The following is a 13,033-nucleotide window of genomic DNA, read 5'->3' on the forward strand; positions in this document are numbered from 1 at the left end:
AAAGGATTCCGTGGAAAAGTTCTTCAAAAAATCATTTTACGGGTTCCTTATGAAGTGCTCGGGAGAACTCCTGAAAGAATCAGTTGTGTGATTCTCAATTGTATTTTAAAAGAAATCCCTGGGGTTTCTCTAAAAGAGTCATGTTTGAAAAATATCTAGCGATATTCTTTGAAGAATTTCTCTTACATCTTAGAGAAGATCTCCACGAATCTTTTTGAAAGTTGAAGAAAGTAAACTCTTTATTTTAGGACACTAGATATATTGAACATAAGCATTCGAACGAAATCGTGGATGATATAGTCTTAGACCGCTACACGAAGACTACCTGTTTCCCGTCCCCTAACAAGGATACCAAAGTGAATGATTTACACATTTTTTATCATAACTTTGTTATTTTAAGTCCCAGAACTTTGGTGTCTTCTACAACTTGTCGTATTTTTACACCGTCTAAAACTTAGTCAAAGAATTAATTTTTGACTCTAGGGCAGTCAATGTAGAACTCGTTTTCATTTGGGGGATGCGAACTTAAAATCAACAAGCAGATAGGCTGCGTTCAAACATTTTTTTTTGTGGAAATGATCCGACCTTGTCTTGTAGTGTTCGGTCATAATTTCGCCACGCTAAAAATGTTAATTTATATAATAAAAAGACTGCCAACTCTTAAAGAAAACTTTTAAACTTATTTCAAATATGTTTCCAATTAACATGCGGCCATAAACGTTCCGATTTAGTCTGCTTATTTGGTTTTTCGCCTGAATTGAATTAATGATGTATGAAGTATTTTCAGAGTGCACTTTGAATGAGGTTTCCTGCGAGAACGAACGAAAGTTAGCGCTCGAGGAAAAGATTGTGTTCAATTTAAAAGACCTAAATATAAGTAAAATAATATAAGAGTCCGCATCCCCCAAGTTCTCATTGGATTTCGAAGCACTATCAAAGCAAGCGAAGAAAACATACCATCTGTATCGGTCCATGCTCGGCAATGTTCCGCAAGTTGTAACAAGCTTGATAAATACCAGCAGCGAATGAGAGCCTCAAAGCTATTTATCTTGTTGATTTAGAGGTAGGGTAAGTGTACCAGTTATGGACATAGTGGTTCCCTATTTCGCCATGCATTATAACTTTAACGTCCTCAAATTTTGTGTTTTGTGGTAGTTAGATTTAAGATATATCTTGATGTTAAAGCATTCAAAAAAACTTAAAATTTGAAAGTTATCAAAATGTCACATATGGCCAAATAGGGAACAACTATGGCCATAACTGGTACACTTTCCCTAGGTATTTTATTTTACTGGCATGATAAACAATCTCCGAACATCCGATAACAAGTCCCCTAAGTTTGAAGCTTATTTAGGTGGGGTTTATCATGCACTGTTATCCCCCCGATTAAAGCAGAGATGTATTGCTCTCATGATGTGTTGCTTATCATTACTGTTACCGAGAGCGATAAGGGAGAAATACTCAATTTTCTCAGGATTCAATCCCTGCTCCTCCTGAATCCTGGAGCTTGGCACCGTCATCCAACAGTCGAGAGCTGTTCTGGCCGTGATCTTGCAAAAGCTGGAAAATGGGAAAGTCTACGAGCTCGCATCGGAGCTACGGGGTATTTGAAACGATTATGGGAAACTAATAGATGAATGACTTGTTGGCAGAGTTTTGGAAAAATCCATCTTGTTTACTGTGGATAAGATTCTAGCCGAATTTTGCGGGATACTCAATGGAATCCATGAGGGAATTTCAAGACACTACGGAGGAGTTCACCATGTGGAGTAATTTATGGTAGAATGTAGTTGGTTGATTTTTAATGAGTATCGTTGGCTATGTTTTGACATAGCTTCGAAAGAATCAGCATGATTTCAGTATGAAAAATCATATGGTGATACTTTTCCAAATAAATATTAACAATGCCATTTTTCATTACTTAGGTTCACTGTTTTATTACTTTGGAATTGTGAGCTTCAAAGCCATCATGACTGCCAAAACGATAGATTAGCTACTTTTCCTTAAAAAAATCATAAGAGGGTTGTTTGATGTTCACCAGTAGGCAAATTTACGGCGTGAATTTCGTTCGATGAATGGGCAATTTTCTTGCTAATGAGTAGGGAAAGAAAATGTATTCATTACGAAGGAATGGAATCTTCTGAAACTTTCTCAAGAAAAAATAAAGAGTCCATAAGTTATTTCGGCGACCTTTGTTCATTGAGGGTTACTTTAAAATTTACCCAAGTTTTATCAGAGGTTACTCTAGGATGTTTTCAAAATACCACACGGGTTAATTATTCAGAAAAAGAAAATCCTTGGCATTTCCCTGGAGACATTCCTGGAAGAATTTCTGACAAAAGGAAAACTAAAGACTTATTTGATTTAATATCTAAAAGAACTGGAGGAATTTCTGTAAAAATCTTAGAAGGAGTCTCTGAAGCGATTGCTGAATGTACCTTTAGAGAAATCCCTAGTTGAAATCTTATATAAATCCTGAAGTAATACCTGAACACTTAGGCAAACACCTGAATAAATTTCTGATGAAAGAGAAAATCGTGAAAAAAACACATACAGGACTACTTGTCGTAATGTCAAGAGTAGAGTGTCCATTTCCCGACCATTTTGCTCGACCCGGGACTCGGGACAAAAATCTAAGCTTGTCCCGGAAAATTCCGGGATCCCGGGATTTATCAAATTTTCACTAAAACTAGCATTTTGGTTCAAATAGAAGTACAAACTTAACAATACAATGTTTCTTTTTTTTTCCAATGAGATAAACAGATAATGTAACTTTCCAAGATAATGCGTTAATTGTAGCAAATCATATTTCAGATAAGACTTTCTTATTCTGATGCAGTAACCGAACAAAAATCAAAACTTAGCTTGACTAATTACAGGGTTGCTATGGATTTTTCAAATTCCCTATTCTCTTTGGTCTTCTATTTGGTAAATTGGTTATTTCATGAAAATAATTACTCGTTTATTCTCTTTTTATGATGCTTCTCTATTGTATCAAATAAGGCTAATAGTGATGAAAAAAAATCATGGGTTTTTATTGAAATTTAGAGGTTTTCATCAAATTTTACGTACATTTCGGGAATCCCGGGAAACGAGAAAACCCGAAATTCGTCAAATCCCGGGATTTTTTGTCAAATCCCGGGATGGACGCTCTACTAAAGAAGTATTCTAAAATGATATTAGATCTTAAAAAAAATGTCTGATACTATGAAAAATCGAACACTTTCTCCTGGATTCTATTAGGTTTTGTTTTGTTTTCTTGGTTCCTGTTTGGTCTCTTTTCGACCTCTTTTTGGTTCCTTTGAGATCTCTTTTTGTTTTTTCTTTTCTGGAAAAAGTTCTTCAATACAAATTGTATGGGAGTCAAAAAACAAGCCTACTCAACTCAACTCAACTTAAAACCGACCAAAATGTCACTTACAGCTTTTTACGTTTGAGCCCTTCAAATATAATAATTTTCAATTTTCATTGACGCCTCGATTACCATTGACAGTGAGCGTGTTGAACGTTTCTCCGAACAGGTAAGTAGTTAGAAACATTCGCAACATGTTCTTCGGATGGCTCCTCAATAAGAGTTCATGGATGAAATCTCAGAGAATTTCATTGAGGAATCTTTCAAACAATCTACAAATGAATTGCTGGTAGAACCCCTGAAGTAATGGCGTTATGTTAGTTTTTTTTTTCTCTGAAAATGAATATCTTTTCTTCACAGAAAGAAATATTGAAGGAAATTCCTAGAAGAATTGATAAAGAAATACCCGATAATATTCTTAACCACAGCGTTGCGAAAATCTCAAGTTCTCTTTTCTCATGCTTCATATTTTTCGCGCTTGAGTTGTAGCTCACGCAACTCAACAGCCAGAAAATCATGAATGAGTCATCCGTTTGACTCATTGGTTTGTATTTCCATAGTATTTTCATGCCAAGAACATATCCTTTGTTTTTTTTTTTAAATAGCAAACCTTTCTAATGGAGGAACTTCTGAAGAAATTTCAGAAAGAATTTCTCGAAAAAATCCTTATGGGATCCATGAAATAATTTCTACAAAATTTCAATTGCGAATTACTGGTGAAGTATGAACAGATTATCGTGGTGGAAGTCCCCGGGATCTGGAGACATGTTTCCCTTGAGTTTAAAGGAGATATATTTTGAATAAGTGTTTTATGTATAATTTATTATTGATATGAGTTGGTAGTTTTATCTCTCTCTGAAATTAAAGTGAGGTTGATAATCGGTTGGAATATAACAGAGTTATTTATGATAGTCGCAGAGAAAAGGATAAAAAGATATTTGACCAAACGGAAAAAATGCAACACAATGTTATAGCAGTAATCCCGAAAAGAATACCTTAAGACATCTTTGATAATATCTATTAGAAATAAATAAAGAAACTTTTAAGAAATGACTTGAGAAGTTCCCGGAAAATTCTCTCATGAAATATCCTTAGAAATTTCTGGAGGATTTTCTGCAAATAAGTTTCCAATTTTTTCGAGTACCGTCGTTGGGGTGAGAATGGGTCAAAAAGTGATATGTACGATTTATTTATTGAATAACTATCGCAATTTAACTCCAATAAACTTCAAATTTGGTGTGTATGTACTTGGATGGTACATTAACAACTGTTCAAAAAAAAAATTTGTTAAAATATTTATTCACAGCGGCACCACAAGTGAATGAAAAATGACCCAATCTAACCCCATAGATGGGGTGACATTGGGTCACTGTAATTGAAATAACTTGTTTTTGAGAAAATCATTACAAAACCATTCACAGCTGAAAAATATTGATGAAATACGATGCAAAGAAGACAAAAAAATATCTAAGATGTTTCACAAGTATGATAAACCCACTTAAAAGAACGATTATACAAAAAAAATAAGAGCTATGAGAAAAAAACATCGTCAAGTTTACATAAGTTTTCTTGATTTTTTCCTCAAATTGTCTTCAAAGTCTCATTGCCTATGCCATAAAGTCTATTCAGTTTCCCCAAATGTGTACTGAAACAGTGATTATATTAAACCTTCGCAAATAGTTAAATTTCGGTGCGACATTCCACGATCAATACATTTCAGGCAGATGTTGACGCCATAATCCCGGTATTTCGGCGATCCAACTCATTTGTACTTCCTCCGTGAGATGTTTCTATAATATGAAACCACTGATAAATAATTAAATTCTAAAAAAAAACAATCCATTTGATAAAACTTTACGATGTTGCTGCGCACGAAACACAGTTGCTGGTTTGAGAAGTTGTTGTTGCGTCGCATTGTTATTCAATGCATGGAATCCTCAAGTAGACTTGTTTGATGTTTCAGAGATGCTATATTTGGAAAGAATAAACACATCTTAATAGATAAAGAGAACACCCTGCACCGTAAAATTTCAAAAAGGTGGACTTGTAATTTCATTTACTATCGTTCTTGCTTGACCCAATCTCACCCCCATTTTTAATGTTTTAGACACCGTACCAAAAAAAAAAATGAAAGTTTTATGGACAAATCAAACAGATTCCGGAAAATATGTGTGAAGTGTAATGAAAAGACTTTCAACCTTCTACCAGTACAATGATAGAGGTTAAAATATATGCGTGATACTTTGCACAGAAGAAATTTATTGTTGTAAATTTTATCTAGTTTCAACATACAAGTTTATTGATATAGTAAACAAAAACTACTATTTCTTAAAATGTATATTGTGATGAATTATGTGTAATAATATGTTCCCTAGCATATGAATTATTAATTCTAGTAATATCAGCATTATAACCTGAAATAATTCATAAATCATATTTTTCCGTTTTGACCCAATCTCACCCCCTAGACCCATTGTCACCCCCATCGACGGTACGCGACCCACCTAACAGTCTGGCATATTTCACGTGATCCACCAGGAGAAAATGTGAAAAAATATTAGTTCTTTTCTCAATCTTTCGAGCCATTTGTTACTTTGTCAGAAATAATCATTGATTTAAACTATTAATAACTAGTGGTCCCGGCAAACTTCGTCTTGCCATCAAGTACCGTTTTGACTCATATTCCGAACACTCAAGGACAACGGTGACTTCAAATGCATCTGATTGGCATAAAATGGCTGATATTTGTGTAAATTTCAATTTCTTCGTAAAGCCTAACTGTTAGCTGTTGGGTGTACCAATAATAATGTTGATTTGATTATTTTTTGTATTGTTTTAACGTAAAAGTATGGAACAACATTTTGACTCAAATGCCGAACACTGTGTTTATTCTGTCTCATATTCCGAACACCTTGATTCAAATTCCGAACAGCACGATTAAATCGTATTCAAATAAATAATTTCGCAAATAAATTGATCTGAGCTTGTTTTACTGGTCTCAAACTAGAGAATCACCACTACTCCCGTGGTAAAAATTATATTGGAGACGTTAAAATTGAATTGCAATTGACTGCCATTTCCTTGTTATTTGGTGACATATTTCAGCGAAACATTTCAACCAAATCGCCATACAAAAACCGAGTGTTCGGAATATGAGTCTGTTCGGAATTTGAGACAAAACGGTACCGTTTTGTCTCAAATTCCGAACAGACTCATATTCCGAACACTCGGGTTTTGTATGGTGATTTGGTTGAAATGTTTCGCTGAAATATGTCACCAAATAACATGGAAATGGCAGTCACTTGCAATTCAATTTAAACGCCTCGAATATAATTTATACCGCAGGAGTAGCGATGATTCTCTAGTTTGAGACCAATAGAACAAGCTTAGATAAATTTATTTGCGAAATCGTTCATTTGAATACGATTTATTCGGGCTGTTCGGAATTTGAATCAAGGTGTTCGGAATATGAGACAGAATGAGCACAGTGTTCGGCATTTGAATCAAAATGTTGTTCCATACTTTTACGTAAAATCAATACTAAAACTAATCAAATCAACATTATTATCGGTACATCTAACAGCTAACAATTAGACTTTGCGAAGAAATTAAAATTTTCACAAATATCAGCCAGTTTATGCATTAGATGCATTTGAAGTCACTGTCGGGCTTAAGTGTTCGGAATATGAGTCAAAACGGTAGGCTGTTGAAAAACGCTTTTGATCGTCCCATATAAAATGACAGTTTCGTTCGCGTTCGTTTTTTTTTTCAATTTTCCCGGTGAATATCCTGGGATTTTTATACACACAAACACGTCGGAACCCTTGACGAACAAAATGGAGAAAGAATCATCTAAATCCGCTGACCCGTTCGTAAGCCATTTCGTGACATACAAACACTATTCCATTTTTATTTATATAGATTGTTCTATACTTTTAAACATACAGTTTGAAATATTAGGACTTACTATCATCATGTTCCATTTTTTGAACGAATTATGAATTTCATTGAAAAATAATCATTATTTTAATCATAAGACAAATTAAATATTTTTCACTCCCTGAGCATCGCGACTCACAGCTTGAGAAACTATACATGCACTAAAGCAATTGTTGAAGAAATCCTTCAAAGATTATTGTTAAGAATGTTTTTTTCATTTTGTATTTCATATTCAGGAAAATCTAAAGGAAAAGTTCTACAGAAGCTCTTGAAGGATTTCTTAAAGAGAAATGTAATCGGTTAACTTTAAAATTTCAACAAAATACAAAGGATAGAAACTATCAAAAGTAGTTTCAAACAACAAAAAATCTTTAAGCATACTTATTGGACTTCTCACAGGACATTGTCCGACAAGATATCATTTGAATAAAATCAATCGATGTCAAACTGGTGTCTGTCGGTTTTGTGACTGTGAAATAGAGACCTCAAAACATTTGCTCTGTGACTGTCCAGCGTTATATGTACGTAGAAGACAATATTTCAATAAGGGCATTTTAAGCCCTTTTGAAATTTGGTTAGAAAATCCCAATCTGATTATTGGTTTCATTCTAAGAATCATACCGGATTGGAGTACTTCGCATCATCAGTCAACGGCATTTACCCCAAATGGTAATTCGTCGTCCTGAAAGAATGCAAATTAAATAGGGGTATACCACAATAGATCAAACTCATGGTCGCAGTGGTTTAAATCCCAACACCAAAAAAAAAAAAAAAAAATCAAAAGTAGTTCAACTTCAGAATATATTTGTCCTTATTCCAGTATTTGTCCTTTTTCGCTCAATTGATTTTGTCAGTGCAAAGTTTACAAACCCCTGTTATCGATATGCTGAAAGCAAGCGTGATTCAATTTCAGCTATGTGATGAAACAAAAATGAGCAATCAAATTGAAATTACATGTATGTTTGTTGTAAATCTCCTGAAGCTTTCATTTAAAAAAAATGAAGGAAGTTCCGTAGAAAATTTTGGCAGTATTCCAACTTGACAACAACATCCACTCTACAGACAGAGATACATTTTTATTCCGACACATAAATGAAACATTATAGTCACATCGCAGCTTCCAGCCAGTAAATCAGATGATGGATGGCAAACAAGTGCAGACAACCCCTAATTTGATTTGGCTCCCATATTATATCCCCCATTACTAAACTACATATATTGCACTCACCGGCATTCGTCAGGTACTGTGTCATGGATTCGACCTTCTCCTTGGTTTCGAACGAGGCCAGCTGCAGACCGAGCGAGCGGCAGTACTGGTAGGCGAGGAAGTAATTCAATTCCGGCGAGTAGGGATTCATCCGGCTCACGAAATACTGGACGCCATCCAGCTGGATTGTGGTGATACGTTGGCCTGTGGGATGAGAAATGAGAAAAAAATACAACATAGTTTAATACAGAGTGCCACTCACTAGTTACAATTGGGAATATATTGAACACACACGTGTGGGGAACCAATAGTTGACAGGTGGTTCACATTTACGAAACCAGAATAATGGAGAACCAATCCCTTGCAATACAAATGTTTTCGTAGGCAAAATGCAACACACCGCGAATAATATATTTCCTGGAAAGGTTCCCAGCGCTGACTGGTTTCCATTGGCGTAGAAACAGGGGGAGATAGGCATGGGGGTAATCATTTATAATGATTTCAGTTACCGTCCTGAACTCCTTCAAGAAAAAGTTGTAATATTTTCTCTAGAAGTTCATACAGCTCCGTCAAATCTTATTCAGATATATTAAGCAGGTTTTTGTTGAAAGTTTGGAAGAAAAATCCAAAAGTTTAATCTAAAATTCCTCAGTAAATTTCACATGATTATCCAACATTTTTTTTACATTTTTGTTTTCGAAATATTCCAACAATTTTTAGAAGAAACTGAGAAGAATTTCTGAGAAACCAGTGGAACAGTCACGTCAAGGTCTCTGGAGGTCTTGGAGACACTAGCATTTTGCACTGCACTAGTAAAATTCTATTTAAAGAATGGCCCAAGAGACAACTCTGGTTAAAATAGATCTCTTCCCCCTCTAAAAAAATCCTATCTACGCCAATGCCAGTTTTCCGATCCTAAGTGCGGTTACATTGTCACCGAAATATCCAATTCATAAATATTAAATAGTGATCCATTCGCTTGGAAACCGACATTCCGCCCTACCGAGCAGCAAACTCCCACCAATAGGATTAACGAATACGTGTCATTTCGGGGTGCTGAGAATGAGAGGAAGTTTCACTCCATTGCCATAATCGGGTTTCGAGCTCCGGCAGCCAGAGCAGAGTGGCGGGAAACATAAATACCGCCGACTAAAAGCTGCAATCCGTGTTGATTTCCCACTGAAATGGAACCCCCGGTTTGGTACTGGCGGAAGTGACATTTTCGCGAGCCGGTCTAGTTCAAACAAACGTATCCTATTCCGCTGAATTGACTTTGATTTCAATTTTTGGGGACAAGCTTTTGTTCGATCACGATTCGAAGAAATGGTCAAACTGGGAGCTTCCGAGTTTCACGGAAATATGATTCTGTCATTTGAGATATAAAGCCGAAATGTAGGTGAATTTGTTCCCAAAGATCTGAATTAATGCTGGTTGCAAAAGGCAAAGTATGATTTCGCGCAAAAGCTGCATAAACGTGATGCTTCCGCCAGATTGCAAACGAAAACCAACTTTCCTAGAAACAAAAGAAGTCACCTTTATATTGTGTAGGTGTACTTAAGGTGATTTAAGTTTTACAACAAGCTACTGGTACCTGAGTCGTTCAACGAGAACATCAGTCAAGGAAAGTGGAAAATTATGCGCATTATTCTGCTGCCACCACGTTCTTGGTGTCAAGTTGATCGGTGTTTAGTCTGATTGAACCAAGTGTAGGTAGTCGATATGAGTATCTAAGGTTTGAAGCCTGTTTCGCATACAGTATTGTGATTCTGAAAAATTTCGCGGAGATTCAAAGCAGTTCCTAAAAATGCTCGAGAATTCTATAGAGTTCACAAGACTTCAAAAAGAGAATTCCACAGGGTTCTCAAAGGAATCGTAGAAGTTTCCAGAGGTTTTCACTTACTGATTATATGTTTGCGAAGCACCTTTCCTGACATTTTTGACGTTCTCCATTGGTTTCCAGAAACTCGCATGGGCACTTGAGGGCTATCTAGAGGATTTTAAAAGGTCAATCTATCCACGAAATTTTTAGGGTTCTCAAGGGCTCCTAGTGAATCTTCCAGAACATCATAGGGTTCTCAGAGTTCCTGAGAAGAAGGGGTTCCCAAAATTTTCCAGAGAAGTTACCACGTGATGTACAGACATCCCAAGAGGGGTTTCAGAGTTCATCAAGGGTCCGAATTTTTTGCAATTGTATCCAGAAGTATTAACAGAGTTTTCAATTTCAAGATTTGCTTTCCGATTCTCAAGAGTTTACAAACATTCCAAAACAAATTTAAAAAGTTCCCGATAGTTGTGTAGAGGTTTCCAAATGAATACAGACTTAAATCATGGGTTTGTGAAGTTTTTGGGGGGCTACCAAAAATTGATCAGGGGATTACTTGGCGTTCCTGATTGGTTCTCAAAAGCTTATGAGGGCAATACAGGAGCTTTCAAGAGGTTTTCAAGTAATTCTGAGAAGTTTTCATGATGATCAGGTGCTCATGACGGATTTTTTCGAGGATTACAAGAGTTCAGAGAGTCTCCCAATGGCTCCCAAATAGTCCGCAACGTTTAAAACAAGAAATTGGTAGTGATTTGCAAAAGTTCACATGAATTTTGGAAAAAAAAATCAGATTGTTCTTGAACACAATTTTTAGCGATTCTTAGGATATAACGCCTTCCAATGCTGCCAATGACCTTAAGATAAGGATCCCTAGAATATCTCAAAATGTTCTTAGAATATATTGAGAAGTTATCAATAGTTCCCATGGAGTTCCTTGGAATTTCAAATTTTTTGTGTGGATTTTACGAAGCCTTACAATGGGTTTGACATACACTGGAAAGTGAAACACGTGGTGAATTGCAATTTTAATGCAGCATAGTGTAACTTCAGAACAACTTTTTCTTTGCATTACGTTCCCATTGCAACACTCAGAGCTTTCTTTTATTAAAATGTAACTGAACGGTGTCAAGGAAAATTACCAATGCCTACACTCTGTCCAGTTGGCTTGAGACCACATCGTTTTTATGTCATTTATTGAAAAATATTATTGCAATTTTGTCCCACCATACCGAACTATGCTTGTATTGGTAAGAGCATCTCGATAAATCTGAACTGTCAGATAATAATTCCTGTTTGCTTGTTTGTTATGGTGAAAATATTTTATCCAGTGTCCAGTTAACTTACGACCATTATTGTTTTTCTTAAGTTTCAAGTGATTTGTTCAGCAATCGATCATTATCATTATCATTATTGAAGGGAAAATTTCTTTCAGAGAAAGAGAAATTCCATTTGAAGCATTTTGTCGAGAAAACATAGGGATCCGAGTTATAGCACGACTTATTGGTCGATCCTATCATGTTGTGTTATCGTACTTGAAAAATCCCGCAGATTTGACTAAATCACGTGAATCTAAGCTTTCCGCTCGTGACAAACGTGAAATCGATAGAATTGCTTCGAATTCCTTGAAATCCTTGAAGCACATTAAACAGGAACTCAGTTTGGAGATTAGTAGGGAGACAGTGCGTCAGGTTTTGGTCAAAAGTCCGCACATCAAAAGGGCCAAGAAGGTGAAAGCTCCAAACTTGACTACTTCTCTCATTGAGAGACGACTTAGCATAAATAACATGAATCGGCAGTGGCATACGGTAAGTTAACAGCAAAACATTTTGCCGAATGCCATTTGGCCGAATGCCGTTTGGGCGAACGCCATTTGGCCGAAAGGGTCATTTGGCCGAATGCCGTTTGGCCGAAATAGGAAATAAAAGTGAATAACAGTTGACATATTATTGTAGTGAGCTTCGAAGCTGAAGTTCAAAGAACTTATTCAGATTATTTTTAAAGAAGATTATCATCATTGATATACACATAATTGGCTCTTTGACGTTAGTTCAACAAACAGCCAGTGCTAAAAGAAAGAACATCCGTAATGTAGACAAATATTCACTTCTCTGCTAGTGGTAATAGCTGCCAGCAGAAGCTTTTGCATTGTGTTTGTAGTCAGCTTTTGACAGTAACTAAAACGGTTCACAAATTATGACTCGTATAACTCGAAAGAATAGCCTATGCTTAAAAGAAGGAAAAACTTCTAGTGAAATCATTAAAAAACTGTAACCCTATCATACCGGTGATAGCCCCAGATGAAACAACGTAGAGTTCACAACTTCGTCCTAAATTAAAGGATCAATTATATCATTCTCTTTAGGCACTTATATAGTGACAAACATGCCGTCCATCATTAATGTCAATTAATTAGCTGATCAATTACACACCGGAACACGTTTTTGTCTCAAGCACCAAAATACCACTATTTACTTAATTAAGGGTTGATGAATCCATCGCCGTTTTCAAAAATATCATAGCACGTCTAGTTTTTAAGATATCGGCTGTTGAAAATGCAAAATTTGACCATTTCAGCTAACTGGCATGCAAGTTTACCAGCTTGTATGGCAGTTTATTTACCTAATTTGCCACAAAACTCAAACTTCATGTGTTTAACAATACCTATAAACAAAGCTCATAATACTTTCAACGCTCAAAAGTTATTTTTTGATGA

At 35.8% G+C, this 13,033-nt stretch overlaps 1 protein-coding gene across 7 annotated transcripts in view; it reads right to left on the reverse strand.

Annotated features, from left to right (window-relative positions):
* The window catches only part of LOC5574224 (coiled-coil domain-containing glutamate-rich protein 1), a 95,073-nt gene that overhangs the window by 29,991 nt on the left and 52,049 nt on the right, over positions 1-13,033 (reverse strand). For 6 of the 7 annotated variants that reach the window (XR_002501402.1, XR_002501400.1, XR_002501403.1 and 3 more), the window contains exon 3: positions 8,520-8,702. Coding sequence is in view for 1 of the 7 variants with exons in the window: in XM_001661224.3 (XP_001661274.3) it covers positions 8,520-8,702 (183 nt within the window). In the remaining 6 variants the exon portion in view is untranslated. Of the gene's footprint in view, positions 1-8,519; positions 8,703-13,033 lie in introns of those variants that run through there. The other variant, XM_021850425.1, reaches the window with a different exon arrangement.

The sequence above is a fragment of the Aedes aegypti genome, chromosome 3 (assembly GCF_002204515.2).
Source record: "Aedes aegypti strain LVP_AGWG chromosome 3, AaegL5.0 Primary Assembly, whole genome shotgun sequence".
NCBI classification, from domain to species: domain Eukaryota; kingdom Metazoa; phylum Arthropoda; class Insecta; order Diptera; family Culicidae; genus Aedes; species Aedes aegypti.